Source organism: Labeo rohita, chromosome 9 (assembly GCF_022985175.1).
Source record: "Labeo rohita strain BAU-BD-2019 chromosome 9, IGBB_LRoh.1.0, whole genome shotgun sequence".
Lineage (NCBI taxonomy): Eukaryota > Metazoa > Chordata > Actinopteri > Cypriniformes > Cyprinidae > Labeo > Labeo rohita.
The window spans coordinates 13,971,124-13,998,705 of NC_066877.1; the positions used below are offsets into that span (position 1 = coordinate 13,971,124).

Genomic DNA, 27,582 nt, shown 5'->3' on the forward strand with positions numbered 1-27,582 from the left:
CTGGGAAAGAAATCACTTTTATATTAGATCTGTGTGGCAGCAGCGTAATATACAGTAAATAAATCAATAAATCCACTACTCTCTTGTCTGAGACTGGGACTCTAAATAGTGCTCTGTGCTCGTCTGTGCAGCAAATGACAGAACAGTTTGAATGCTTTGCTTGAACTTTTGCCAGGTGTTAGAACTGGAAACAATAGTGGCACTGTGGGTGCAAACATGCAGATTAGGGGGCGGTAATATAATAAGATTCCCTTACTACGTCATGGGAGAGAAATATGAAATATGAGGGTTGTTCTTTTTCATGTTTTCTGGGTTGGTAGATGCACTGAGGACCTGATTATAGCACTTAAACACGGAAAAAGTCAGATTTTCATATGTCTCCTTTAAAGAAAAGACACGTGAGACATTAGAAAACAAAAGGTTGCTTTTATTCGAAACCCATTTCAAAGAGCGACAAACTGAAAATATCATACAATTAAACAAAATAATTCAATAAGGACAGCTAAACGAAGATTAATGATAACATCAAATGTTTATATTGTTTATTCAAATATTACTTTCTTCATCATCATAATTCATTTGTCATACTTCATTTTAAATGGTAGGAAATTTAACACATGAATCACTGCACGGCTACAGTAACGGCTGACTAAAAAAAAAAAAAAAAAAACTGAATAATACCAGACAGCATCTGCAGTAACTACATTTATCTATTTACAGTGCTTCACTTTGAGATCAGCTCTCTGTCCGCGACATTTCTTCGGCCGTGCTTGTAAACCTGCTTCAAAAGAAATACAAACTGGCGCACTGGAACATTTTAGTGTACCTCAGGTAAAGCGACCAGAACACTGATGTACCATATTGAAATGAATAAAAGAAAGTACTATTATTAATAGGCTTAAAGAAATCTCAACAGGCCAACCTGATTTTAGAGCTTAACCAAGCAATCTTTCCAACATCACATCGCTCACACACAAGGAAAAGTTGCTTCCTGTCAAACCCCAAGAAACTGTAGTGATGGTTGTTTAACACCTCAGATAAAGCAGTAAAAGTGCTTATAACTGGAAAAAAGAGAAGCAAGATAAAAGCAAAACGCTGCTCCTTCTAGTGACTTTGCAGGCTTAAATGAAACCACAAAACAAAATATATACCAAAATATGAGGCTTTTTAGATGATTGGATGGACAATGACGTAAGAAATTAAAACCAGAATTGTTTCGGCTATTTCCAGCCATTATTCACGCAGACACTGGCACATGTGTTTCACATTGGTACAAAATATTGGTTTATTATGTTTGTTATGCATGTTTCTCAAATTCAGTCTCTTCTTCCACACCACACACACGCATACCTCATCCAAAAACAGCTTTGGTCAGGCAGGCGGTTCCTTCGGTGACATCTGCGTTTGGTACAGGTCTGTGGCACGTTCAGCAGGTTTCAGCAGGATGTGTTTATACAGCATTATTGATCGACAGTCTCTCACTGTCACAGAGAAAACTTGCTGGTCAGGAACGACAAAGATGCGCTTTAAACTGCGTTCATCTTGTTTACATCAGAGTCGGGGTCATTGGGTTGAAAAGTGTGAAAGTGTCAGGTCCTGTCCTCAGTTCTGGGTTTATCTGACACCATCACAGGCCTGAGGACTGAGTTGTATAATAGGGGCTGTTAACCTGGAAGAGCAGAGATGATATTCTTAAGTACAGTCAAAAAAAAGATACAGTAGTAAAGGTTACCTTTGTTCGCAGACTGGCTGAGAGGCACTAACTTTCTGTAAAAAGTCAAAGGCAAACTAGCAAGAGGCCCTGTCTTAAGACACGCCTACATCCTAGAGAGCTTGTTCGGCACAAATATGAAGATAGATTTACATGTAGCTGCACTGTACATCAACCCAAGAGGTTGCATTTACCATAGAATACAAATATTCAGAAGGTCAATATTTATTCAAGTATTTGATTAAGGTTGTGGTTCTGAGGATATGCTGAAGAAGTATTTTAGGATTCCAATAAACAAATGAGCACTGGAAAGTGCTGGGAATTAAAGGGACCGTTCACCCAAAAATGAAAATTCTGTCAATAATTGCACCCTCATGTCGTTCCAAACGTGTAATACATTTGTTCATCTTCAGAACACAAACTAAGATATTTTTGATGAAATCTGAGTGATTTCTGACCCTGCGTAGACAGCAACACAACTGACACGTTCAAGGCCCAGAAAGGTAGTAAAAACATTGTTAAAATAGACCATGTGACATCAGTGGTTCAACCTTACTTTTATGAATCTACAAGAATACTTTTTCTCATAGCTTCATAGCAATACAGTTGAACCACTGATGTCACAGGCTTGTTTGTTATTAATATAAAAAAAAAACTAGCCCTTTTACACCAAAAAGTGAAATGAATAAGCCTCAGGCTGAAGGAAAAGTAAATTCATGTCTATACAGCAGAATGCAGGAAAAGAAAGTTCGACACTCTTCAGTAATAAAAAAAAAAAAAAAAAAAAAAAAAGCAGCACAATTGTTAGTTTATCTAAAGTAATCTGTGACCTTGGACCACAAAATCAGTCATAAGGGTCAATATTTTTTTAATTTATACATCAATAAATAAGCTTTCCTAGGGTAGGACAGTATTTGGCTGAGATACAACTATCTGAGGGTGCAAAAAAAAATCTAAATATTGCGAAAAATCACCTTTAAAGTTGTCTAAAATTCCTTAGCAATGCATATTACTAATCAAAAAGTTACACTTACGGTACAGAATTTACTAAATATCTTCATGGAACATGATCTTTACTTAAAATCCTAATGAATTTTGCCATAAAAGAAAAATCGATAATTTTGACCCATACAATGTATTGTTGGCTATTGCTACAAATATACATTTTTATACATATACAGGGTCACATTTTTGTTATCTTATTAGTATGATTGAATTTGATAATCAAAGCTCATCAGCAAAGACACTGGTAAATAAAATGGGATTAAATATAAAAAGGGTATTTATTTATTTGTGTTATTTACCATTCAATTATTGCAGATGTGTGTCATATTCTGAGTTCGCATTTCGCTGTTCTTTATTCATTTGGAGGAACACTGAATCTGATGTTGTGTAAGTGAGATGAGTAATGCATGTTCACATTTAGTCTAGAACTACAGTAACCATACATGGGGCACACAATGCCTCTGCGCTTACTCCTGATTTTTCTCAACATGGAGACAGAAGAGCTGTCAGTGGCGTAACTGGCGTTACTTATTTAAGAAAAGTAACTCAGATATTTTCTTGTACATTAAAAAGTAATGCATTATTTTACTAGTTACTTGAAAAAGTAATGCGATTACATAACTCTTGTACTTGTAATGCGTTACCCCCAACACTGGTCCTTACTACTTTTCTGAGCCCTGAAAGTATCAGTTGCATTGCTGTCTATGCAGAGTCAGAAAGCTCTTGGATTATTAATATCTCAATTTGTGTTCTGAAGATGAACAAAGGTCTTACGGGTTTGGAACGACATGAGGGTGAGAAATTAATGACAGAATTTTCATCTTTGGGCTAACTATCTCTTTAACAAATGTCTGCTCTGATGCTACTGTATGACTCACAGCATGGCAGATGATTGACCTCACAGCTTCAGGAGGTGAATCTAACAGAGGTGTTTAGGGCCTTCGGGTCAGATAAACGCATAAAGAGATCATGCTGTAAATTGTTTCAAAGAGCACAGGAAATTCATTAAAAAGAAACAAGCAGCGCAGTGGTGTGTGGTCTTAACTCAAATGAAGAGAGGGTTTGACAGGATTGCTCAGTGCAGGGTTTTTTCTCACATTTGAAATGTGATTTTGTACTTTGTCTAATTTTTCAAATACTTGTTTTAGATTTCAGTTTATATATTCCGTAACAGTTTGTTTTAATTAGACATATTCAGACAGAACGCCTCATATGAAGTTTCCTATCATTCACATTTTAATCAAAACATGGCAGAATTAATTAAAAGTGCTTTTGATACCCATTTAAATCCTTTCATTAAACATTAGTAGTTTAAACTGGAGGCTTGTGTTGGATTTAAGACATGTTTCGGAATGCAACGACTGCATCGCATGTTTTTAATACGTCTCGTTGAAAGTTATTTCTGTATGTGGTCAAATGAGGAATGATAGTGCTCTATGTATGTAGCGCTACAACAAAGTAAGCTGGGTTCAAGTCTGTTTGTGTTCCCACTCCTGCTTTCTTCAGAAATCAGATGAAGGCCTACTGAACACAGTGTTTCCCCTGCCATTATATTAGGGGGCGGCCCGCCCCCCCAACGGCACCACCCACCCTCCTTAAAGGTCAAGTAAACTTTATTTTCTGCCAGATCACAACAGAAGTCATTTAAGGTTACCTTTTGCTAGAGAACAGGTCTATACCTTGTTCTTTTATTAAACAAATGAAACAGTCTTATGTTATTTATCTTCATTACACAACGGCATGTCATTTCTGTCTCTACGTGGACGCGCGGAATGCCAAAAGTTTTTGGATGAATAAATCAAAAGTAGGTCTCTCACTTAATTCGAATCACGATATGGATTATCGTCTGTGAATACTAAAATGCAAAAAGACGGTTTAAATATGAATCCTCCATGTTCCGCTTGGCTCTATGTGAATGAATGGCAGAGACGCGGCTTTGTTTACTACACAAATAATGAAGCACACGTGAGGCTCGCGGTGGTTTTTGGCCTTTGCGTCTCATTATATGACGACATAAATACATGAACTTCATTTTCAGAGCTGCTGCAAGAGTCACTTCATATGAATTTTACCGCTTCATTTGAGAAAATTAGCATTATATCATAGTGTATACACGCAAAAACTAACCGACAACCTGTCAAAATAAAAGTACAGTTTAACATGTAACATAAATGTGACCCTGGACCACAAAACCAGTCATAAGTGTCAATTTTTTTTAATTGAGCTTTATACATCATCTGAAAGCTGAATAATTAAGCTTTCCATTGATATATGGTTTGTTAGGATAGAACAATATTTGGCCGAGATACAATCTGAGGGTGCAGAAAAATCAAAATATTGAGAAAATCGCCTTTAAAGTTGTCCAAATTAAGTTCTTTGCAATGCATATTACTAATCAAAAATTAAGTTTCGATATATTTACAGTAGGAAATTTACAAAATATCTTCATGAAACTTGATCTTTACCTAATTTCCTAATAATTTTCGGCATAAAAGAAAAATTTATAATTTTGACCCATACAGTGTATTTTTGGCTATTGCTACAAATATACCTCAGCGACTTAAGACTGGTTTTGTGGTCCAGGGTCACAAATGTGTTAGTCTTGTATTACTTTTGTACAGTATAATGCATGTGTTTATATATTCCTATTTATGGCTAATTTAAAAAAAAAAAAAAAAAAAAAAAAAAAATACAACAAGATTAACCACCTAATTGTAGGGAAAAAAATTCTACAATTATTTAAAAAATGTAACAGAACATTCACACAATTTTTCTTCCATGTATTAATCGTAACAGAAAAACCTCTGTTTGTTTGGCCACAAATAAAAGGGTTAAATTTTAAATTTCATTAAAAATAAATAACTGTTTAATGCCTTCATTTATCATTTATTTATCAGAAAACGATTGTAGGGCCCCTTCGATTACATAATCCAAATTACATACTACTGTAGCCTATTACTATCCAACAACGCCAGTAGTATAGAGGTGATAATCCAAAATAAAAAACCCTTTTGGGGCCTTTTAATGCTTTATGGAAAGTTGAACCCAGTCAACTGAGGTGACTGCGGCTGGACTTTCCATGGCACTGCATCTATTCGTATGGGCAAAGAGAGTAAAGCTGAGTGCAATTGGCATTAAAAGCTTACACATTCTGCCATTTCCCCTCCTGCCCATGAACTTCCTGGGTAATCAAAGAATGACAGGAAATACTTAAGCACGGGAGTCCGGGAGTCCAGGAGTGAATCCAAGGCTAAAGCGAGACCAAAAACACACGCTATACACGCATAAAATATGGCCAGACACATTAAGAGAAAATGGGTTTGTCCATTCATGTGACAAACACATTCATTGAATATTCCCTAAAGACATTAATCTCTACAAAGTCTCCAATGTCACAGTTTCCACTACTAATAAAAACACAGAGTCCAACTGAGCCATCAAGTAAAACTTTAAAGCTTTTGGTTTCAACAAAAGCAACATGTGGAATATTCCCTGTTAGTGTACATATGTAAAGGATCCTGAATTTGACGATTGCTTTTCTGTGAAAACTACCACTGAATACGACCATCTGATCTAAAGTTTGATTTGACGTTTACTCAAACAGGAAGAGTGCAGGGATAAAATCAAAAATCAGACACACCTATTAAAGCGTGTATTTTTCACCCAAAGTGTCATCAAGTTCGTGTTAACATACTGTATTAAAGTACAAGTACAAAATGTTTTCATGCAAATGAAATACACTCGCACAGCCTGCAGGAAAAAAGTGTTTCTAATTAAGTCTGGGTGTCTGCACTCTTGTTCAACGAACACATAAATACAGGGCGACATGCACCTGGCGCGAGAAAGACCATCCATTTAACGCATTAGTGGCATGATCGATTCTTCACAGCTGCCTCACCTTTGTGCTTTCTATCCCGCTTTCATTTACTTTAATCCAGTGCCCTTTAAACCCAGGAACAAAACAGAAGGACAAAAAAAACATCTAAAATATAGAAGGGAAACAAACTTACTCGACCATACAGTGAGGAACATAATATAGTTTTTCAGAAGGAACTACTACTCTTAAGGTCACATCGATTTGTGTTATGAACTGTGTGTGCAGAAAATGAAATAGAATAAAATAAAATAAAATAAAAGGTGTGGTGTTAAAGATTAGTAGATGGTTAGAGTAGATGGTTCTTTGCTGTCTCACAGACATTAAGACAAGCATTTACACTACATATGTGATGTGGTCGGATGCATTTCTGAATGTAGTTTGAGCATTCGGACCACAAAACATTTTGGACCCACTTGCATTTGGATCATTCTAAATCAATGTGGTTTTGACACAAATTTCATCATTTGATTTTGATTCACAAGCTTCCAATCTGATTCGATTTCTAGTCCGATTTGACATCGATTATTTTGGAAATATCAGGTACATGCCAAATTTGTTTTAAGGAAAAAACAAAAAAAAAACAAAAAAAAGAATATGTAATATATTTAGGGCTGACAAACGATTAATCGCGTATAAAATAAAAGTTTGAGTTATTTTAGCCTAATATGTGTGTGCGCTGTGTGTAATTATTATGTATATATAAATACACACAAATTAATGTATATATCTAAGACAAATATTTTTATTTATATATAATATAAATTCTATAAAAATTATAATACATACATATACTTGTAAATATTTCTTAAATATATACATGAATGTGCTTGTATTTATATATGCATAATAATTACACACAGTACACACACATATATTAGGCAAACTCAAACTTTTATTTTAACATAAGCAATTAATAGCGATTAATCGTTTGACAGCCCTAAATATATTGCATATATTTAGCAAAATGCTCCTCTCTAGAGTTCATATATTGTATGAAATGTTATAAAACGGACACAATTTAAAAGCTGAGACTTTGTTTCATATCAAAAGTGACAAGCACAAAGCTTATTGCGATTTATTGGACGAGAGTGCGCTACAGTGTTCTGTATATTAACTGAAAACAGGCTAGACTAATCGATTATTGGGATTTAAGAATCAATATTGTTTCGTAAAAATGAGAATCGATTAAAATCAATATTTTTTACCCAGCACTAGGAACAGGGCGCATGGGGTTAAATGAGGGCACAATGGCGGTACACTGTAAAAAACAATTTGTTGAGTCAACTAAAATTTTAAGTTTATTCAACTTGAAATGTTAAATTATACTAAGTGACAACTTATATATTTGAGTTGAATCAACTTAAAATTTTAAGGCAGCTGGGTTACTTACCCATCTGTTAAGTTTAGCAAACACAAATATCTAAGTTGTTACTTAGTACCACTTAACATTTCAAGTTGACTAAACTTATTTTAGTTGACTGAACTTAAAATTTTAAGGCAGCAGGGTAACAAATTATTTTAAGCTGACTCAACAAACTGTGTTTTTTATTTTTTACAGTGTAGCTCAATTTCTTCCCTAGTATGACTTAACCTTAACGGTTATCAGTCCAGATTTTTAACTGCTAGGTAACACCACCCACCTAGAATGAAACTCTAGAAGAATGCCACGTGTATGTGCATGTTGTGAGAACAGTGCAAAACTAAGAGCTCAGGAATGACAGAATGAAAATCAGCTAAATAACGAGTGCAGTCCAGATGGGTCCAATCAATACATGGATATGGTCTGCTATTAGCTGTGACAAATCCATTTATTACATTAGGATCTGAGCAGTTTGCTTGGATTCAATAGTGGTAACAAAGGTAACGCATAATTTGAAATTAAACAATGTTTTCCACGTCAAAGGAAAAACATGTTAAATGACACGTCATAATGTTTTAAGTTCCTGTAATGGCAGACAACTAAAGCCATAATTTTCAAATGTTTCTCTTCTCATATTCCAAAGTGACTGATTTTTTGTTTCTATGCTTCCTTAAATGTCACCCTATCCCACATAAGTAGTTGAAGAGTAATCTTAAGAAATAAAATGTGATGTGTTCCTTTGAGTCAAAACAAGCGGCAGCACAGCACACAAGACGGCTGAGTTTCTCACGGCTGAGGCCTCTTTCAGTCTGAAAGGAAAGACTTTCCTCCACCCATACTTTGGGTCAAGAGTTAAAAATAAGCCTCTAAGCATCTCTTTTCCACAAGCCAAACGCAATCCATTTCAAAACAAAAAGGGATCTCATTAAGACCTAAAAAAAGTGAATATTTTTATATACCGGGTTCACCAAAAATAAAACTGTGCTAAAGGCTGCATTTAAAGAACAGGGAAACTAGTTTAAAGAATTTGCACATAATTGCATCTAAAATTGGTCACAAGTTGTACATTTCAATTACCTTAAGCACAGGGAAAATGTTTTGCATGTTGAAGCTTAATAAATTTCCTAGAAGTGCTTAAAAACATGACACGTGCACTAAACTCTATAAGCTCATTACAGACAGTGTCACTTCATTGTTTTTGTATTATTATTTTTCCTAATTTTGTATTTAGTAGCACTGTTTTGTCTGTGATCTGTGAAGAAGCAATCAAGAACTTAACTGTAGTTGTACGTGACAACAACTAAAAAAATATTTGGTTTGAGATGCAAAGGCAGACAGTACAAACAGAAACAAACAAAAAAAAGACTTCGTGCTTCTCAAACGGAACTGACACTGAGACTATCTTTAGCCATCTGTAAACCAGAACATGCAGCATGGTCCCTGGATGAAGTGCCACTTTTGACGCGTGGTTGTGTTACAGCAGTGTATTTCTGAAGACTTATATATAAAAATGTATTTTATCAGAAGTTGAACTCTCTTAAAGGAATAGCTGACCTCAAAAATGAATGTAAATTTACCCAACCTTATGTTGTTCCAGGATATTATGAACTTCTTTCTTCTATGAAACAAAAGATAATATTTCATGTCTTAAGTCAGACCAGTTTTATAAACCAGATTAAATGATTCTATAAACATTCTTCATCTCTCTCTTTGGTGTTCCAGGTTTTGAAGAACTGACGGTGAGTAAATGTTGACAGAATTTATTACAGATTAAATACAGAAAAAATTAATAAAGGTCAAGTTACATCCACACCTCTTTTTCCAAGTGTATTGTCCTTTACCCTCAAAGGACAACTGTAGTGTGGTAAAGCACTGACTTACCCGTGTGTCATATTCCAGGACGAACGGAGGGATGTCAATCTGCTCAGGTAGGATGCAGGTAAAGAGCTGCTGTAGGTTCTCTATGTGATGGACTTTCTCTTTAAGGCCTGATACACTAAACGTTGTGAAAAACCATGTAGAGACCTGATGGGAATCACAAAAGCATCAGATTGAAAGTGGCATCTCAGTCAATGAAAAGGGTACCAAATTAGGTCTTGAAACACAATGTAATTTCTCCTTTTTCTTTTTTAACAAATGGTATGCCATGCTTTCAGGATTAGCTCCAGAATAAAAATGTCCTGATAATGTACTCACCCCCATGTCATCCAAGATGTTCATGTCTTTCTTTCCTCAGTCAAAAAGAAGGTTTTTGAGGAAAACATTGCAGGATTTTTCTCCATATAGTGGACTTCAGTATGAGTTGCAGGTCCAAATTGCCGTTTCAATGCAGCTTCTAAGGGCTCTACACGATCCCAGCCGAGGAATAAGTCTTATCTAGCGAAACGATTGGTCATTTTCTAAAAAAAAAAAAATGTTTAAATTGATATACTTTTTAATCACTAATGCTTGTCTTGCACTAGCTCTGTAATGCTTGTCCGTGACTTCACGCATTACATAGTCAAGTTGGAAAGGTCATGCGTGGTTCTTCATCGGTGTACTTCGGTTCAACTTCAAAATTGTCCATCATTTTACTTTTTTTTAAGGGCGTTTGACTTTCTTCGCATATTCACTTTGTAAACACTGGGTCGATACTTCCGCCTACATCACACATGACCTTTCCAATGTGACTACGTACTGTGTGAAGTCATGGAGGCAGAGCTAGTGCAAGATGAGCATTTGTGGTTAAAAAGTATAATTTTTATTTTTTTTTAACAATATAACTGATCGTTTCGTTAGATAAGACACTTATTCCTCATCGTGTAGAATCCTTTGAAGCCCTTTGAAAATCCTGGAATGTTTTCCTGAAAAAACCCAATTTCTTTTCGATATTTGTACAAAATAATCATTTAAAATTTGTAGACAAATAGAACGTTTAGAAGAACCGCAGTTGTTTGACAGAAATCTTTTGTGACATTACAAATGGCATTTATAATCATTTGTTTACCTCACATTATATAGTAAATTACCTCAAATGTAACTCTATAGGAAAACAGCATTTAAAATGCTACACAGCTACAAAATTTGTGAAGCTGTACCTAAATTAAATGTTTCGTTGCTAAAGGCGAACTCTTAAGCTGCTAAAGCTGTTGCTTTAGTCATTTTCAGCATTTACACCAATGACTCAGCCCTAATGCTCGAACACGTTTCACACCTGGGATTGTTACAATGCCCGAGCATTCTCTGACTGAAATGGTCGCATTTTAAAACGAACAATTATCTGACACTTAATTGCCGGGGTTCCTCTACATTTGGAGTGCACAAAGCATAATTGTTGAATAATTTCACAAATGAAAGCAAAGCCTGGCAGAGGCAACACGCTCTCATAAGCACTTCAATTACCTGAATAGGTTCTGTGGAACACTACGGAACACTTAGTGCGGACACATCATGAATCTCAATGCGGTCTGAGAGACGCTTTTCAACATATTCAGTTACACAGACTAATAGACGGTCTTTCTTAGTCAACGCGCAACACGTGGAGCTAAACCGCTGTGAATCAGACCATGGGCCTGTACAAACTCGGAAAGAAAAGCTCAAAAACAAGATGAACATCTAGAGCTGCTTTTAATGGACTTACATATGAGCTGATGAACTGATTACATTTACCTTGGAGCGAAATGTCGGGTGAACGAAGTAGAAAGCTCTCAGGTTTTTCTTGAACCTGAAAACACAAAAGGAAAGCCTTGCGAGAAATGCTTTTTGAAACATTATCAACACATCCAACAAATTACTTATTACACACAAATAGTGAATTCCTCTGGCACGCTTGGATTATTGCCTTAACAAAAACAATAAACCCATTAAAAAGGGAGCTAAAGTGCATTTTTTAAGAACGAGCAAAGTTGGTGAATCGAGTCCAGCGGGGCAGCCGCGTCCAAGCCACACGCTGTTCTCCAAAACACACAGATGGATAGAGATCTGGACGGCCAAAAGCGGAGGGGTGTTCGAAACGCGCAAGGGACGTGTCTGTTAACCTTTCTCCTTTCCCACGATGGACTCGGCCCATCCCGTCCAAACCCATGAGCAGGGGTCGGAGAGAGTGATAGCATCACTGGCTAACTGAGCCATAAACATGCCTGTGATTGCTAACAGAACCATTACAGAACCTCTTGCTGAGGACTACATCTTTAAAAACAGTTTCTCAAAGACCAATGTTTTTCGAGAATAAATAACACAATGATGATCTTCTGGGCTCTGCTGATACCTCATAATAAATGACACGAGTCAAACTGGCCTGGCTCTCAAAGTTATGAGTCACGCTGATCTCCACGATGTACGGAAAGTGTGAGGGACTGGAGCTGGAGAGCTTTTCTGCTTTTTATTTCAAGACTGTGGTTTGCTCTGCCTGCATGCTGAGAGCGTCCTTCGAATAAATGACCTCACGATCACCTCCCACGGTTTTGACTTTGGACAAAGAGGCCAAGAGAACAGCAATTGTGAGGACTGTTCGATTAAGGGGACTATATTGTTAACACACAATTACGATGCCATTGCATGGAGCTCCATCTATGCAAGTGTTTGTAGGCCTCTGGTGGTGATGGTTGCTGCTTTTTTCAATCAGTTAGGCGAGAGGAGAACATGGAGTTCTCAGATTTACAAGGTGTCAAAGTCATTTCAGTCACTCTCAGTGTTCTAACCTTGATAACCAGAAACCCCCCTTTGAAAATTCCCAAAGTCCTCTGAAAAAAGCAATATTATTTCACTTTCCTTAGAAGAATCAATCACCTTTAAGCACCTATTTAGAGTGAAACTAGTTGGTTAACCTGTCGAAACACGACTCTGTGCTTTCCAAGCTAAAAGGGTCGAGCTTCTGTGTATAAATCTTCATGACATTCAAAGAACAGGAAGCCTGAGACATAGACATTCCCTTATGATTATCACAACATATGTGGTGTGTTTGGGTTTAAGGAGACAGTGCTGTTTGGCACAAGAAGCTCATAAAAACGAACAGTAACCAAGCCAGCATTTATATGAAACCGTGATTAGCTTTTCCATGCGAGTCTGAGTTATGGTTTTAAAGAATACCTTAGCCAAGAATTGGGTCAACTCATCTCAAAAACATTGTAAGGTCATAGAGAGCAGGGAATGTGGGTGGTTTCTAGTATCTCTGTAATGGAACAGGAATAGCTCTTACTTGGCGTCCACAATGTCATAAAGCTTTTTGAGAAAGTCGGTGTCCAGGTGGTTGTGTTCACCGGTGAGTGTGTGGAAATACACCATAACATACTCCTTCACTGTGATATGGTCCATCACGTGGATGAAATACAGCAGAGCCTAACACACAAACACACACACATTTACTTAGTTATCTAAATTGGCACTTTCCATAGACTTCTATTGCACTAAAACAGTTCCTAAAACTAGCTCAAACAGAAACTTTCTGCATCTCCATAATTTTTACATTGTGTGTGCGATTAACAAATGAGGACATTTTGTCAGTTTGAACTTATTTCTCAAAGTTGTCCCCCAAGTATGGATAAGTAGGTTCACACTATTACTTTTAGCAACAGCTCACTCAAAAATGAAAATTTAGTCATCATGTACTCACCTACTTGACATTTAAATTCTCTCATGCTCCACAAAGGAAAGAAACCCACACAGGCTTGATATGAGTGTGAGTAAACAATAACAGGATTTTTAGTTTTGAGTGAACTAATCTATTACATAAACAATGTAAACAGTAGTCAAATTTCACATTTGCAGTCTAGTAGATATTTAACAAGTCAGTCTTTTAAATAGAAAAAGAAATCAAAGTTTTTGATACAAATGCAAATTTCAAACAGAATTTTTAATCTAAAAGGTGTACTAAATCTAAATAGAAATTTTGAGCTAAGCATTCTTTTAAAAATTTAAAGTGGTCATCGGACGGGGTCAAGTTGATATGAATCTTTAGAGTCTTAATGAAAAGTCTATAATATACTTTGGTTAAAAATTCTCAATGGTAGTGTAAAACAATACCCTTTTTTACCTTGTCAAAGCTCTGCAAAAAAAAAAAAAAAAAATCAGCTCTGCAAAAATCATCCTGTTCTGGTCGAGGCTGCTTTAAATGTTAATGAGCTCTGCGTGCCCCGCCCCTCTCTTCTCTCTGTGGAGTGACGAGCCTGTTTACTTTAGCCGCATTTAGCCGTATTTAGCCGCTAGACTTGCTAACTAGCATGTTATTAGAAAAGGTGATTGCAAAGATATACTTATACTCCTGCTGTAGGTGAAGCTGGATCACAAATGATTTGTGCAAACATAGATGCATTCATGTAGATCGGGAGGTGCATTCCTTTCACAAACAAACTTAATCTACTGCATCTTCAGTGGCTCAGATGTCAGGAGTAAGTGACGACTATTATGTTAATTATTACATCCAGCAACACAATACCTTAATCGCTCAGTACTTATTTAACTTACATCCCTGCTCCAGCAGCAAAACAACGGAGGTTGGACTGTTACAGCTGATCTGAGGTAAGACGCTCATGTCAATCAACTATCGTGGGAGCGGCCTCTGTGGGTGTGATGCCACAACCCACATGCATTGCACTGAGAATGGCTCGATTTGAAAAAGGGGATATTATGTTTACAGCTTAATTAAAAACCACTGCATGGATTTTTATCATTATAGAGTAGATTTGTACATACACTGCCAACACACATTGATGTTCAAACAACATGAAAAAGTGAACTTTGCATCCGATGACCCCTTTAAGTTAAACTTTCATTTGGTTAGGCAGCATTTAGTGCAAAAAACATTTGGTGCAACAATACAGGGCAATCAGTAAAATGAGTTTACTCTCATTCACAGAAGATGACGAATGGAAGTATGGGCATTTTCTCATTTACCTTCTCCATATCAATAAGTGTAACTGGAATATTCCTGCCAACAACAACCATGACCGTCCTACCACACAAATCAACACCTGAAAATTAGAAAAAAAAACATTGTGATCGAACTATATAACGGAAGGAATGAATGCATGAGGTACATGAGCTCCCAACCCTAATTCAGCCTCAAAGATTTGTTTCCTCTGCTGACAACATTCTCACATGCAGCATATCTGGAGAAACACATTATGCATTTCAGCCTCACCCTGTTTAATGAACTCATCCTGCAGAACTGAGTTATGTATACACATTAAAATACATGTTTTGCACTATATTATGAGAAACATCTGGATGTGCGTAGCCAGATGTCTTCATATAGTTCATCCTCACGTGGCACTGCGAACATGCATGTTGAGGTGTACAGCTGGAGAAAGTCTGCCCCCCTTCGGTCAAGTGAGTTAATGTGATTTAGAGGTTCAGCTTTATGAAAAGTGCTGTTTTGCGGGTTTCTGACATATGATTAAAAGTAGAAATTCCAGATTAAATTTAGCAGGACTAATAGCTTCTGGCAAACCTAATGTGTACAGTCTGTGGTAAAACGTCATGAGTTTTTGAACTTAGTAGGTCAGCTTAAACACTATCTGAGCTAAGAAACAAAAAAAGAGATGATGATGATAAATACCTAACAATATCGAAACCGTTACTTCGGTGGTTATTTTTTGTTCTGAAATTGTGAAACGAGAGAAATGGATTACAGAACCTCCTGATGTTAAGCTCAATGAGGCAGAACAAAGGTTTCCTGCCCAGAGTGCAAACACACAGATGGAGAGAACACAAAGTCCACATGTGCATAAAGATATACAGAGAGACAGCAACACAAAGAGAACGACTGAACGTGCTAGAGAACATGTGAGATAAAACAGGCAAACATCAGACTATATCAAACTACTACGATGAAGTCGACGTACATGAACCTAGGGCTGTAAAACCATTTAATATTTTGGTCAAATTAATTGATATGGCAATTAATTAAATTATTCATGAGTGATTCATTTTAAGACTGTGTCAAAAGTAATTTAACTTGGTTAATTTATTAATGCTATGCTTTTTATAATTGACTGTCCTAATGTATTATGTTAACTTGACAGCTTCACAATTAAAACACTTAAAATACAATTCTTTTACATAAAACAATTAAAATACATAAACACTCAGAGACAAAAACTGACCTGTCTGATATAGTGCCTTTAATGCTGCTATGTCTGAAAGGTCTTCTGCTCGAGCTCTGCAAAGCCAGCGGTTATAGCTGTAATGAAAGACATCTAAAAGTAAGACTTCACATCTAAGCAATTTGCAGTGATGTAAAGGATTTGATATGAATCAGAATTCTTTGAAAATATACAAACGTACATACAAATAACATACATACAAACTCAGAGTACACAGTTCTACAATAAACTAAACAAATCTGCAATCAATAATAAAGACTATGAATGAGATCACATAGCTAAACATGGCTAAAAGCTGTTAGGATGCTATTGGTTATGCTGTGTTTTCAGTGTCTTAAACATTTGCCATGATAACAAATGCTTGTAGTAAAATTGTGGTGACTCAGTAAGAATGTAGACTATTTGATCAAAAACACAGAAAAAAAACGTAAATTTGTGAAATATAATTGCAACAGTTTTCTACTTTAATATACTTTAAAATATTTATTCCTATGATACAAAGCTGAATTTTTTTTAGCATCATTATTTCAGTCTTCAGTATCACATGATCCTTCAGAAATCATTCTAATATGCCGATTTATAATCAATGTTGCAAACAGGTGTGCTGCTTAATATTTTTTTGGGACCTGTGCTACTCTTTTCTGGATTCTTTAATAAATAAAAAGTAAAAAAAGAATGTGTTTATTCAAATAGAATTTTTGTGTTATAATATACACTACTATTCAGAAGTCTGGGGTCAGTCAATTTTTTTCTCTTTTTTGTTTTTAAAGAAATTATTACTTTAATTTAGTAAGGATGTGTTAAATGGATAAAAAATATATATATATTAAAGGAAAAGTCCACTTCCAAAACAAAGATTCACATATAATGTACTTACCCCCTTGTCATCCAAGATGTTCATGTCTTTCTTTTTTCAGTCGTAAAGTAATTTATGGTTTTTGAGAAAAACTTTTTAGCATTTTTCTCCATATAATGGACTGACATGGTCCCCCGAGTTTGAACTTCCAAAAAGCAGTTTAAATGTGGTTTCAAACGATCCCAAATGCAGTTAAAAATGATCCCAGCTGAGGAAGAAGGGTCTTATCTAGCAAAACGATCGGTTATTTTCATTAATAAAATACTATTTAAATACTTTTTATTCTCAAACCCTCGTCTTGCCTTGCTCTCCGTGGACTCTGTGTATTCTGGATCAAGACAGCCAGGGTATGTCGAAAAAACTATTTTCTCCCTCGACTTCAAAAATCATTTAAAAATTATCCTACATAGCTGCAGAAGTACTGACCCAGTCTTTGCAAAGTGAACATGCCAAGAAGATCAAACACAGTGATATAAGACGTTTTTGAAGTTGAGGGAGAACATGAGATGGGAGTTTTTCGACATACCCTAACTGTCATGAACCGGATAAAAACAGTCCAGGCAGAGTAAGACAAGACGAGCGTTTGATATTAAAAAGTATATAAATTGTATTATTTTAATTAAAATAACCGATCATCACGCTAGATAAGACCCTTCTTTCTCGGCTGGGATTGTTTGAAGCCGCATTTAAACTGCATTTTGGAAGTTCAAAATCGGGGCACCATATCAGTCCATTATATGGTAAAAAATGCTGAAATGTTTTTGTCAAAAAACATAATTTCTTTACGACTGAAGAAAGAAAGACATGAACATCTTGGATGACAAGCGGGTGAGTACATTATATGTGAATCTTTGTTTTGGAAGTGGACTTCTCCTTTAAAGACTTATACTGTTAGAAAAAATTTCTAATTTGAATAAATGCAGTTTTTGTTTTTTTTTTTACTTAATTTATCAAAGAATTAAAGAAAAAAGTATCACAGGTTCCAAAAAAATATTAAGCAGCACAACAGTTTTAAAACTGACAATAAATCAGCATATCAGAATGATTTCTGAAAGGATCATGTGACACTGAAGACTGGAATGTATATTAAATTAGAAAGTATATTAAAATAGGAAACCAATATTAGAAATTGATTTTTTTTTGTTTGTAAGTGGCTTGATTAAAAAATGTGGTAGCTATAAAAGGTGAGAGTACGACAAGAAAACTAGACATCTTACTTCCTTTGGTGCTGTTTTTGCTGGGCTGCTTCAGACATTTGGCCCTGAAGGATGAGTTTACGCTGCTTATCCACATCCCCTTCCATACGAGCAAACGCATGACTTCCTACCAGCCCTAGGTCGGACTCTAGTGAGTCATCCCCGGAGTCATCTGCAGAAAATCAGATTAATATCACTATGATGTACTTATTAGCTTATATTAGATCACTACACAGTTCTGGATATTACAAGAAAAACAAAACCAATGCGCCATAAAAATCTGCCGAAGCGCAAATGCTTTTGCAGTGATAAACATTAAAATATACTATTGCACACTTGGAATGACCAGTACCAGGTTCAATGAGTACTACAACATGGTACAGTCCACCAGACCTGAACTCCCACCCTCAATCAGAGCTGGGAAAGCCAGTGGTGTGTGTGATCTACAGCCAGGCAAAACGTGAAAATAATCCTCGTCTGTTATTCTTGTTTACATGTGTATGCCAGATCTCTATTACAGGTCAACCTTTGCCACATCTGAACAGACATGAAAAGAAAGTCCAGTCTGAACAACAAACAAAACGTTTCTCATTTCCTCAGCTCAACCACATGGTCACTGGTCAGACTACCAACCAGAAATAAAAGAAACACCTTTGACAGAGAGGTAAAAAGACATTAACAGGTAAATAAGAGGATCAGTCATGGGTAAGACATCCTCAGGACTCAATCTGACACAGATGTCTCCCATGGTTATCTTTGGCTAAATTCATTGCACCATGTTGAATCAAAGAATGAGATTGTTTTTGTAATGCAACATATGGTCCTTTTACGATCTTCCTCGCTAAACAGAGAGCATCAGTGCTTGATCTTTCTAGTAAAGTCTTTGGCTTTAATTTATTTGGATTTCAGGAGCACTTGTGACATTAAACTTTGTGACAGACAAAGATCTAACCAAAATAGTAAACAATTATATATTATACAGGGCACACCAAATAAAGCAAATAAAATATAATTAAATGACCATTAAAGGAACTTGCAGAAAAAGAAAAACTGGAGAAAGCTGATTAGGCAAGAGTATGGTTTGAGGCATGCTTTGAGACCTCTACATGGCTTTATAGACTAATCCATAAGAGCTGGGCTGTATTAGTGAAGGCCTAGTCACCTGCTGTCTTTAATATTACTCTAAGAATGACAGGCAGACCTGCTTCACATGATGAAATGCCATTAATGAGGAAAAGAGTTTGAAGAGATCAGACAGATCAGTGACAGGGTGAGGCAAAACCAGTTCTACAATGGCTTTCACTTCGGATCCTAATAAAAACCATCAGCAGGGCTTGGCCCAACCAAAGATAGCAATAAAAGTAATAAAACATCTACATCCTAATAAAACAGATGTGATAAAGATTAATCTCACACTAACTTTGTGTACTGCGCATCGTCTGCCTCAGAAACGGGCCCAACACCGAACCTTGTGGTATTCCATTGCTAAGCATGTTAAGTAAGGGACTTCAGCTTTGGTTCAGGGTCCTGATCACACCGTTGGGTTTAATTCGCTATAATGACCAGCTGACTGAACACTACCTCCCTTTTTATATACATAAGGATACTTAACTGAAAAGCACATTTAAAAAATTATGTGTAAAGGAAGAAAATGAGAAGTGATGCAAGAGACACTAAACTAATATAGCTAAGTAGGTTGTCTGGGAAAACATTTACCAGTCATTTGTCTTTTAAACAGCCTTAACATCTGGTTGGCCAGTGGCAGACTAAATTGAATTTTTCACCAATTCCTTTTGTTGACACCAGTGGCCCAAAAAAGTACACACTTCACCCTTAACTTAATATTAACAAGGAAGTCTAGAAACTGTTGTGCCACTTCAATATATTGTATACCGAGGTAAATTTGGTTAAGCGATCATGTTTGTTCAGATTACAGCTTGTTGTAATTTTCAATGGCTCAAGCAAACATTCAGAAGCGAGACTGATAAAGCCGAATATTGAATGACCTTAACTTGAAAAGAGCTTATTTATTAGTTCAGTTGGTGACAGACCTTGGGCTGCCTTTCCATGCCCTGGATTAAAGCATTCAAAGACAGTCAGGAAAGTGCAGTGTTTATTTACATGGGACCTGGCCTATGCACTGTGTTTGAGTTGGATAACCAGCTCTAGCGAGACTTGATCACCTTAACACAGCTGGCTCACAGTCTGCATGATCTGGGTTTGAAATAATGGCAGCCAACAAATATACAAATTCAATCTCCCACTAACAAATAAATATACACATGTGCTCAGAGTGCTATGGCAAGCAAATAAGCCAAACATTCACTCATTCTCATATAGGCATTTTAATGCTGGTGCCTATACACACACACAAACACACTTGACTCTAGCTGTGTCCACAACAGGTCTGCCTGAACGCAGAAGATTCTGCTGTAGTCAGAGCACCTGTTGTGGGACAAAGAGGTGGCATCAGCTAATCTGAACTCATGAAACACCTACAACAGATCAAGATGAAAAGCCGGGGAGGAAGAGATGACTCTTGATCAGCTGCATGCTGCTCATACTCATTATTTTATCACATTATTGGAAAACAGTCATGTTTTTCATTCTGTAAATCAAACACATTACTGCACAGTGTAAAAACATGTCTTCCTGATGAAAGTTTTTCTAAAGAATTTTCTCCAAATGTCTCCAAATATCTACACTACTGTTCGAAACGTTTGATGGTCAGTAATCTGAAGCAGATTAATATTTTTCTCAACAAGGATGCATTCAATTGTTCAGAAGTGATTAGTAAAGATATTTATAATGTTACAAAATATTTCTATCCCAAATAAATGCTGTTCTTTTGAACCTTCCATTCAAAGAACCCTGGGGAAAAAATTATCACGGCTTCCACAAAAATATTAAATGTTAATGTTAATAATTCAGAATATGAGAATTATTTCTGAAGGATTATGTGACACTGAAAACTGGAATAGTGGCTCCTGAAAACTCAGCTTTGCACCACAGGACTAAATTACATTTTAAAATATATTATAATAGAAAACATCCATTTTAAATGTTAATCATTTTTTACTTACTATTTTCATGTATTTTTCTTTAAATATAAATGCAGTCTTGCTGAGCATAATAGATTTTTTTGAAAAACATTTAAAGGGGTCATGAACTGCTTTTCTTTAAATTATTTTATACCATTCTCTGAAGTCCACTTACAAAGGTTTGTACATAAAAACATTATAATTTAGAAGTAATTTGCTATTTTCTGTCCTGTTTTTAATGCCCCTCATCAGAACGCTCTGTTTAAATAGGTATGCCGGATTGTAGACTCGGAAATAAACACCCACTCGTATGACTGGCTAACAGTTGTGTATGTTTGACAGTGTAAATCCTTCACAGATGGACGCTGATGTGATTTAGGTTAAAAACGCATGAATACTCAGTACACATCAAACGATCTGTGATAACAGACAAAGCAATAGTGACCGCGCAATAAAAACAGTTCCTCACAATTTTGTGCTGCAACAACATCGTCGGATCCAATACAGTCAGTACAGCATTCTCTTTTAGTTTCAATCTTTCTGAAAATCCTGTTTCGAACTGTGCCTTATTTGCAAACAAATCTGCGGTAAAATGAAGTGAACAAAATTGAACAAAATAGAGTTCAAACACTCTTTCCTAATGTTGGAATCAGAAGGAAGGCAATGCAAAGACTGTTTTTCCACAACTTGGCACTGAACAGCATCTTGTTATCTTTAGAGACATCTTTATCATTTGGTTTCTGCATAGACTTGCATTTGCCTCTCTCGTTATTTACACTACATGTGCAAATCGGTGGGTGGGGCTAAACAGGCAGTGATGTAGCAGCAGGCATTGATTTTCTTCTGGGGAGGCGGAGTTTAGCCACACTATTACATCATAAAGTGGCACATTCCACAACCTGTCGTTTTGGCAGATTGGATTCAGTATAAGCTGTTTTAGACTAACAAAATTTGATTTCTGAAGCTTACAGGATGTTTTTATAGTACAATGACCTCTTATATGTCAAAGAAATTTTGATTTCTCAAATCTCAAAATTTTTGAATAGTACATCTACCTGAAATATCTGAAATGATGATACAATGAACAATTATTTGAGCTCACCCTCTAGATTTCCTGGCTTTTCGGCAATGCGGATCTGTCTCTCTGGGACCACGGGCTCCCCCTCAGCATTGCCAATGTCGGCAGGGAGGAGAGGCAGGCCGATCCTCTCCTCTTTTTTTGAGCGTGGATAATACAAAGGCATTAACTTTCTGTACACTGGCTGGAAAACAGAATCAATTACAAAAACATTTAGTGTCAATCAATCATAGATACACATTTAGGTACATGCTAAACAAATTGAACACAAATCTTCCTCTGTATGTGTGAATTCTTTTTTAGTGAGGAACACATGAATCGCTAATGTATAATGCTGCAGCTCAAACTCAGCTTGGGTGATAGTTTCACCCACAAACCAAACAAAGCTGGCTTTTAAATCAAAACAAGATTTTCATAAGAAAATGAAAGAGCACACGAGAGAGTTAAAGCATGGAGGCTGTTGCATAACAGTGAAAACGAAATGCCACACACCTCCTCAACATCCGAAACAGTGAACACAACTGTCTCAATATTTTCACCATGGTTCTCCAGAAATCTACGAACAGTCCCTAGAAACACAAATGTGGGGGAAACACATTCTGATGAGATCCCTCTTAATGTCATCAGGAAGGAGCGGCCTCAAATATGATGTTTAACTTTAAAGCAGAAATTACTTAATGCTATATGTGTGGCGTCCTCCAGAGGATATGCCCTTTTGACTGTGCTGACCACACAAAAACCCACAGATGCCATGGCATGTTCCCTGAGGAGAGAAACACAATGAATAAACATAAAATATGTTGCATGCGCTTAAATTACACATAGTTTACATTAGTCAGTGGGTTTTTCCATATAGGAAAAGATAAGAGTGTCTTTGATGACATGTTATTTGCACAGTCAATTACAATCTTCACCACCTCTTGTTAATACAAACAGCCATTTACAAATAATAGATGAATGGCATTTATCTTTAGACAAGAGTGAGGTCAATTTCACAAAAACTAATGTATCCAAAGATTGAATCTAAATCTTATATCTTTTCCTTTCTTTCCACAAACACATGAGGTTTATTTTTTACATCATCAGACATCACTATTAATAATAATCAAGCACTGAACATAGAGGTTTGTGTTATTTTACTAAACATCCTTGGGGAACTATTACACCCATGAAAACAAGTTCTTCCTAAAATATTTGATTAGACCATATTTCAACTGTTTTTAATTTTAACGTCTGATATGATCTTATAGAGTGACTAACAGACAGAATAACTAGTTATATTTGCTTAGTTTAACCATGTCAGAATGTCCAGACAGTCCATATGAACTGACACTTTTTTTAATACTTGTGCAACAATCTCACAGAATTAGCTGGAATGATCTGGCTTACTTGGCGAGCTGCATGACGTTCCTGTAACAGCTGTAAAGAGAACTCTCTGCAGCTGTCCGGTACTTGGCTTTAAATTTGGGTCCAACTGTGTGAATGATAAAACGTGCAGCCAAGTTGAAACCCTCTGTCATTTTTGCCTCACCGGTCCGACATCCTGGAAAAATAACACACACACAAACATATCACTCCAGTGAAAGTTATACAAAATGACATACCAGCGAAATGAGATAAGATCTGTTCCAAAACTGTGTAACAAGCACAAACAGAAATTAAAAAACTAACAGTTTAAGTTCATGGTTAGATAACAGTTCTCTATCTGCTATCCTGGTAGCACCCCCTACCTTTCAGTTTGAGTAGTTCATCCCTTAGCTCAGGTCCGGCGTATCTGTGGATACTCTCTGATACAGGGTTCTTGTCCGTTAGTGTCTCGTTACTTGTATTGACAATCGCAGTGCAGTTTAAAAGTGCCACATCTCCATTACTGTAAAACGAGGGAATGATATATAGCATGTCAGACACAGAACATCATATAAGCTATGAAAAACAAATCTAGCATACAAACAACAGCATTGTTATTGTAGAATAAAACAGTTAATTGGCAATTCAAATAAAGTTGAAATAAAATCAAATACAAATATTCAATGAAAAACACGAACTTAAAACTTTGATTAGAAATTTACCTTTCTAATCAAAGGTACCTTAGCAACTTATCAAATTAACTAAAGTTTAAGAACTAAAATTAGACTAAAACTGAAATAGAAACTAACAAAAAACGACAAATGCACAAAACAAAATTAAAATAAAGTTAAACTTAAAATATGAAATAAAAGCACAAAATATTAATAAAAAAATACTAAAATAACATGGTCATATATATATATTTTATAACTTTAAGTCTAAATATAATTGTGTCATCTTGCTGAATGTCTGATATTGGTTTACAAAAGACAAATGATCAAAAAAAAAAAGTTTTTTTTTAAGAAGTTTTTTATGCTCATCAAGGCTGCATTTATTTGATCAAAAATACAGAAAAACAGTAAAATTGTGAAATATTTATTATATTACCCTGTGACACAAAGCTGAATATTTAGCATCACTACTTCAGTCTTGGGTGTCACGTGATCCTTCAGAAGTGGTTCTAATATGTTGACTGTAGGAAAGACTGTTACATTGTTATTCTTTTCTGAATAAATGCTATTCTTTTTTTGTCTATTTTTTTTTTTAATCAAAGAATCCTGAAAAAATTAGAAATCCAAAAACAAAACAAAACTGAGCAGCACAAGAGTTTCCAACACTGATAATAATCAGCATATTAGAATAGTTTCTGTAGGATTATGTGACACTGAAGACTGGAGTAATGATGCTGAAAACTCAGCTTTGCATAACAGGAATGAACTTTATTTTAAAGTATATTAAAATAAAAAACAGTTATTTTAGAATGTAATAATGTTTTAACAATATTACATTTTTTTTGATTACATTTATTTTTGATCTAATAAACACAGCCTTGGTGAGCATAAAAGACTTCTTTAGAAAAAAAAACAAAACAAAAATCTTACTGATCACAAAGTTTTGAACGCAGTGTATTGTTTTGCAGTTATATACACAGAAGTCAGATGGATGACAGTCACTATGAACATATCCTGCAAGAATAAAACTATACTGCTTAATTCTATTCCTGCCTGAATTTCCAGAAGGACTGGTTTTATGAATTGGATTTCAAAGAGAAGTTACATGCAATGAATTTCCTCTTTCTTTAAAAAGAGAAACTATGAATTCAGAGAGAACAAAAAAAAGCTTGATCCTGCCCTAACAAAGCTCGTTCTGAAAGCCAAAAGGACCTCCCAGACAGTCACATGTGATTCAGCTATAAGGGGGATTTGTGTGCACAAGGGAATGACTAACAGACACCAATATCATCAGGGCTGGTGCAAAAAGCTGATGCCACAAACACAATGCAGTATTACATAACAATACATAGGTCTAAATTGTTAAACGATTAAACTAAGACAAAATCTTAAACTAGTGAACTAAGCAAACCAGTAGTTACATTTATAGACAATCTTGATGCTTTAAACAGTTTTATGTGTAGTCTGTTTATTACGCGATTCTTGTTGAAATAATGTGGAGTAGCTGTAAAACAGAATGCTTAAGAGATTTCAGAGAAAATAACACTCACAATAGTACAATTTTGCTGTTGATGTCTTGTCTGAAGGGGAAAGGGGACTCTAAGGAAATGAGCTGACTGGTCAGCTGGTCATCTTCTTCCATTAAGTGGTTTTCTCCATCCACCTCGTCCTGGACTCCCTGAGGCTGGTCCCACGTGGAGAGGTTCTGGACCTCCACAAACTGGGAACGAGCTCCCAAGGGATCCATGCTGTCACTTCACTGGGCAATTTTGAACTGAAAGACACATAGAAGCATTTGACACATAAACAGACCTCAGTTTGACCTGGGCTATATCAGTACATAAATGCATACACACAGTGATGTCCGAATCAGTTTTTAAACATGTAAAAAGTAGTTAAATGAGTGACTTTCAGGCACAAAAATGGTGTGTAAAATCACTGTGGATTTAAATGTATTTTAAAACAGTGGTTCTCAATCTTTTTTTTCATTCTGAGGGCCACCATTGTCCAAGACAATATGACCTTGGACCACAAAACCAGTCATAAGGGTCAATTTTTGAAATCGAGATTTATACTGAATAAATAAGCTTTCCATTAACATACGGCTTGTTAGGACAGGACAATATTTGGCAGAGATACATCTATTTGAAAATCTGGAATCTGAGGGTGCAAAAAAATCTAAATATTGAGAAAATCATCTTTAAAATGGTCCAAATGAAGCTCTTAGTAATGTATACTACTAATCAAAAAAGTTTCAATACATTTATGGTAGAAAAATTACAAAATATCTTCAATGGAACATGATTTTTACTTAATATCTTAATGATTTGGGCATAAAAAAAATTGATCATTTTAAGCCATAAAACGTATTTTTGGCTACAAATATACATTTGCTACTTAAGGTTTTGTGGTCCAGGGTCACATATTTGATAGCTCAATACTTTAATTTAAATATATCCTTATTTTAAATTAAGTCTGATTATTTTAATACACCCCTTTTAAATAATAAATCCACCTTGGAAGTTTGCTGGGGCCCTCTAGTGGGCCCCGGCCCCCTGACTGAGAACCAATTTAGTAAAAGTGTTGTGTTTTTAAATCTAGATATTCATGTCAGAGGTTAAACACAAAATGTCTAACTCACGTTTACAAAAATATAGTATTATACAGTGTGCTGCTTTCTTCCAAACGAATTCATAAAGCCACACGGTTTAAATGTCTTCTCAGTTTTTTAAAAATATGTGATAATTGTATTCAGCAAGACTTTCCGTGCCAGCTGCAGTGTGAGAAGTGTAGTATTCATAAACATAATTGACTTTCAAGCACAACAGAGAGGCTCTATCAGCGCAGACAGACAGGACTTCAGGAACAGATAAGATATTCAGCAGAAATGAGATGCATGTGTAAAGGTCGACTCCCCAAATTAGATTTCAACAACAACAAAGCTATGAGTTTCTTCAAATACATAAAATTTTATCCAAGACTGCAATAGACACAATACAAACAATACAGTTTCAACGAGGAATTGAAGGAAAGCATCATGTCATACTTATTCCAACCACACAGCTTTATATCGACTTGATGAAAAAGCAACAAATTATAACCACTAACAATCACATTGACCAGCAACCTACCAGACGTCCTATGGTGCAGCTATTTAGTCCTTCCTACTGCAAAAACAAACCACATTAGCTCGAAATTATCCGTTAAAGATAGAGTTACAGATCACTGTCATCTTCCTGAGCTTCCGCTTTTAAATGGGTCATTGTTAAAATGTGATTTTAGCTGCTTGTGGTCAACACATCGTGTTTGCAACATTCAGCGAGTTTCCTGATCAGCTGATTCACGAGGACACAGACCAT

At 35.9% G+C, this 27,582-nt stretch overlaps 1 protein-coding gene across 1 annotated transcript; it reads right to left on the reverse strand.

Annotated features, from left to right (window-relative positions):
- Positions 1-410: 410 nt before the first annotated feature.
- On the reverse strand, positions 411-27,582 carry gdap2 (ganglioside induced differentiation associated protein 2). The gene is made up of 14 exons (XM_051119247.1): positions 27,355-27,582; positions 25,774-25,997; positions 23,936-24,075; positions 23,595-23,748; positions 22,880-22,968; positions 22,698-22,774; positions 22,230-22,389; positions 18,108-18,258; positions 16,035-16,111; positions 14,824-14,900; positions 13,130-13,269; positions 11,602-11,656; positions 9,835-9,978; positions 411-1,669 (listed from the first exon to the last, which is right to left on the reverse strand). The coding sequence occupies exons 2-14, from the start codon at positions 25,968-25,970 to the stop codon at positions 1,628-1,630; spliced, it is 1,503 nt and encodes a 500-aa protein (XP_050975204.1). The 5' UTR covers positions 25,971-25,997; positions 27,355-27,582; the 3' UTR covers positions 411-1,627.

What these genes read in the sequence shown, in the direction of transcription:
- gdap2 (XM_051119247.1), bottom strand. Translation starts at nt 25,970, where the DNA reads ATGGATCCCTTGGGAGCTCGTTCCCAGTTTGTGGAGGTCCAGAACCTC. An exon ending in AACGTCATGCAGCTCGCCAA is followed by an intron (nt 22,969 to 23,594) that starts GTAAGCCAGATC and finishes TTCTCTCCTCAG; the next exon opens with GGAACATGCCATGGCATCTG. An exon ending in CTGTTTCGGATGTTGAGGAG is followed by an intron (nt 22,390 to 22,697) that starts GTGTGTGGCATT and finishes TCTGTTTTCCAG; the next exon opens with CCAGTGTACAGAAAGTTAAT.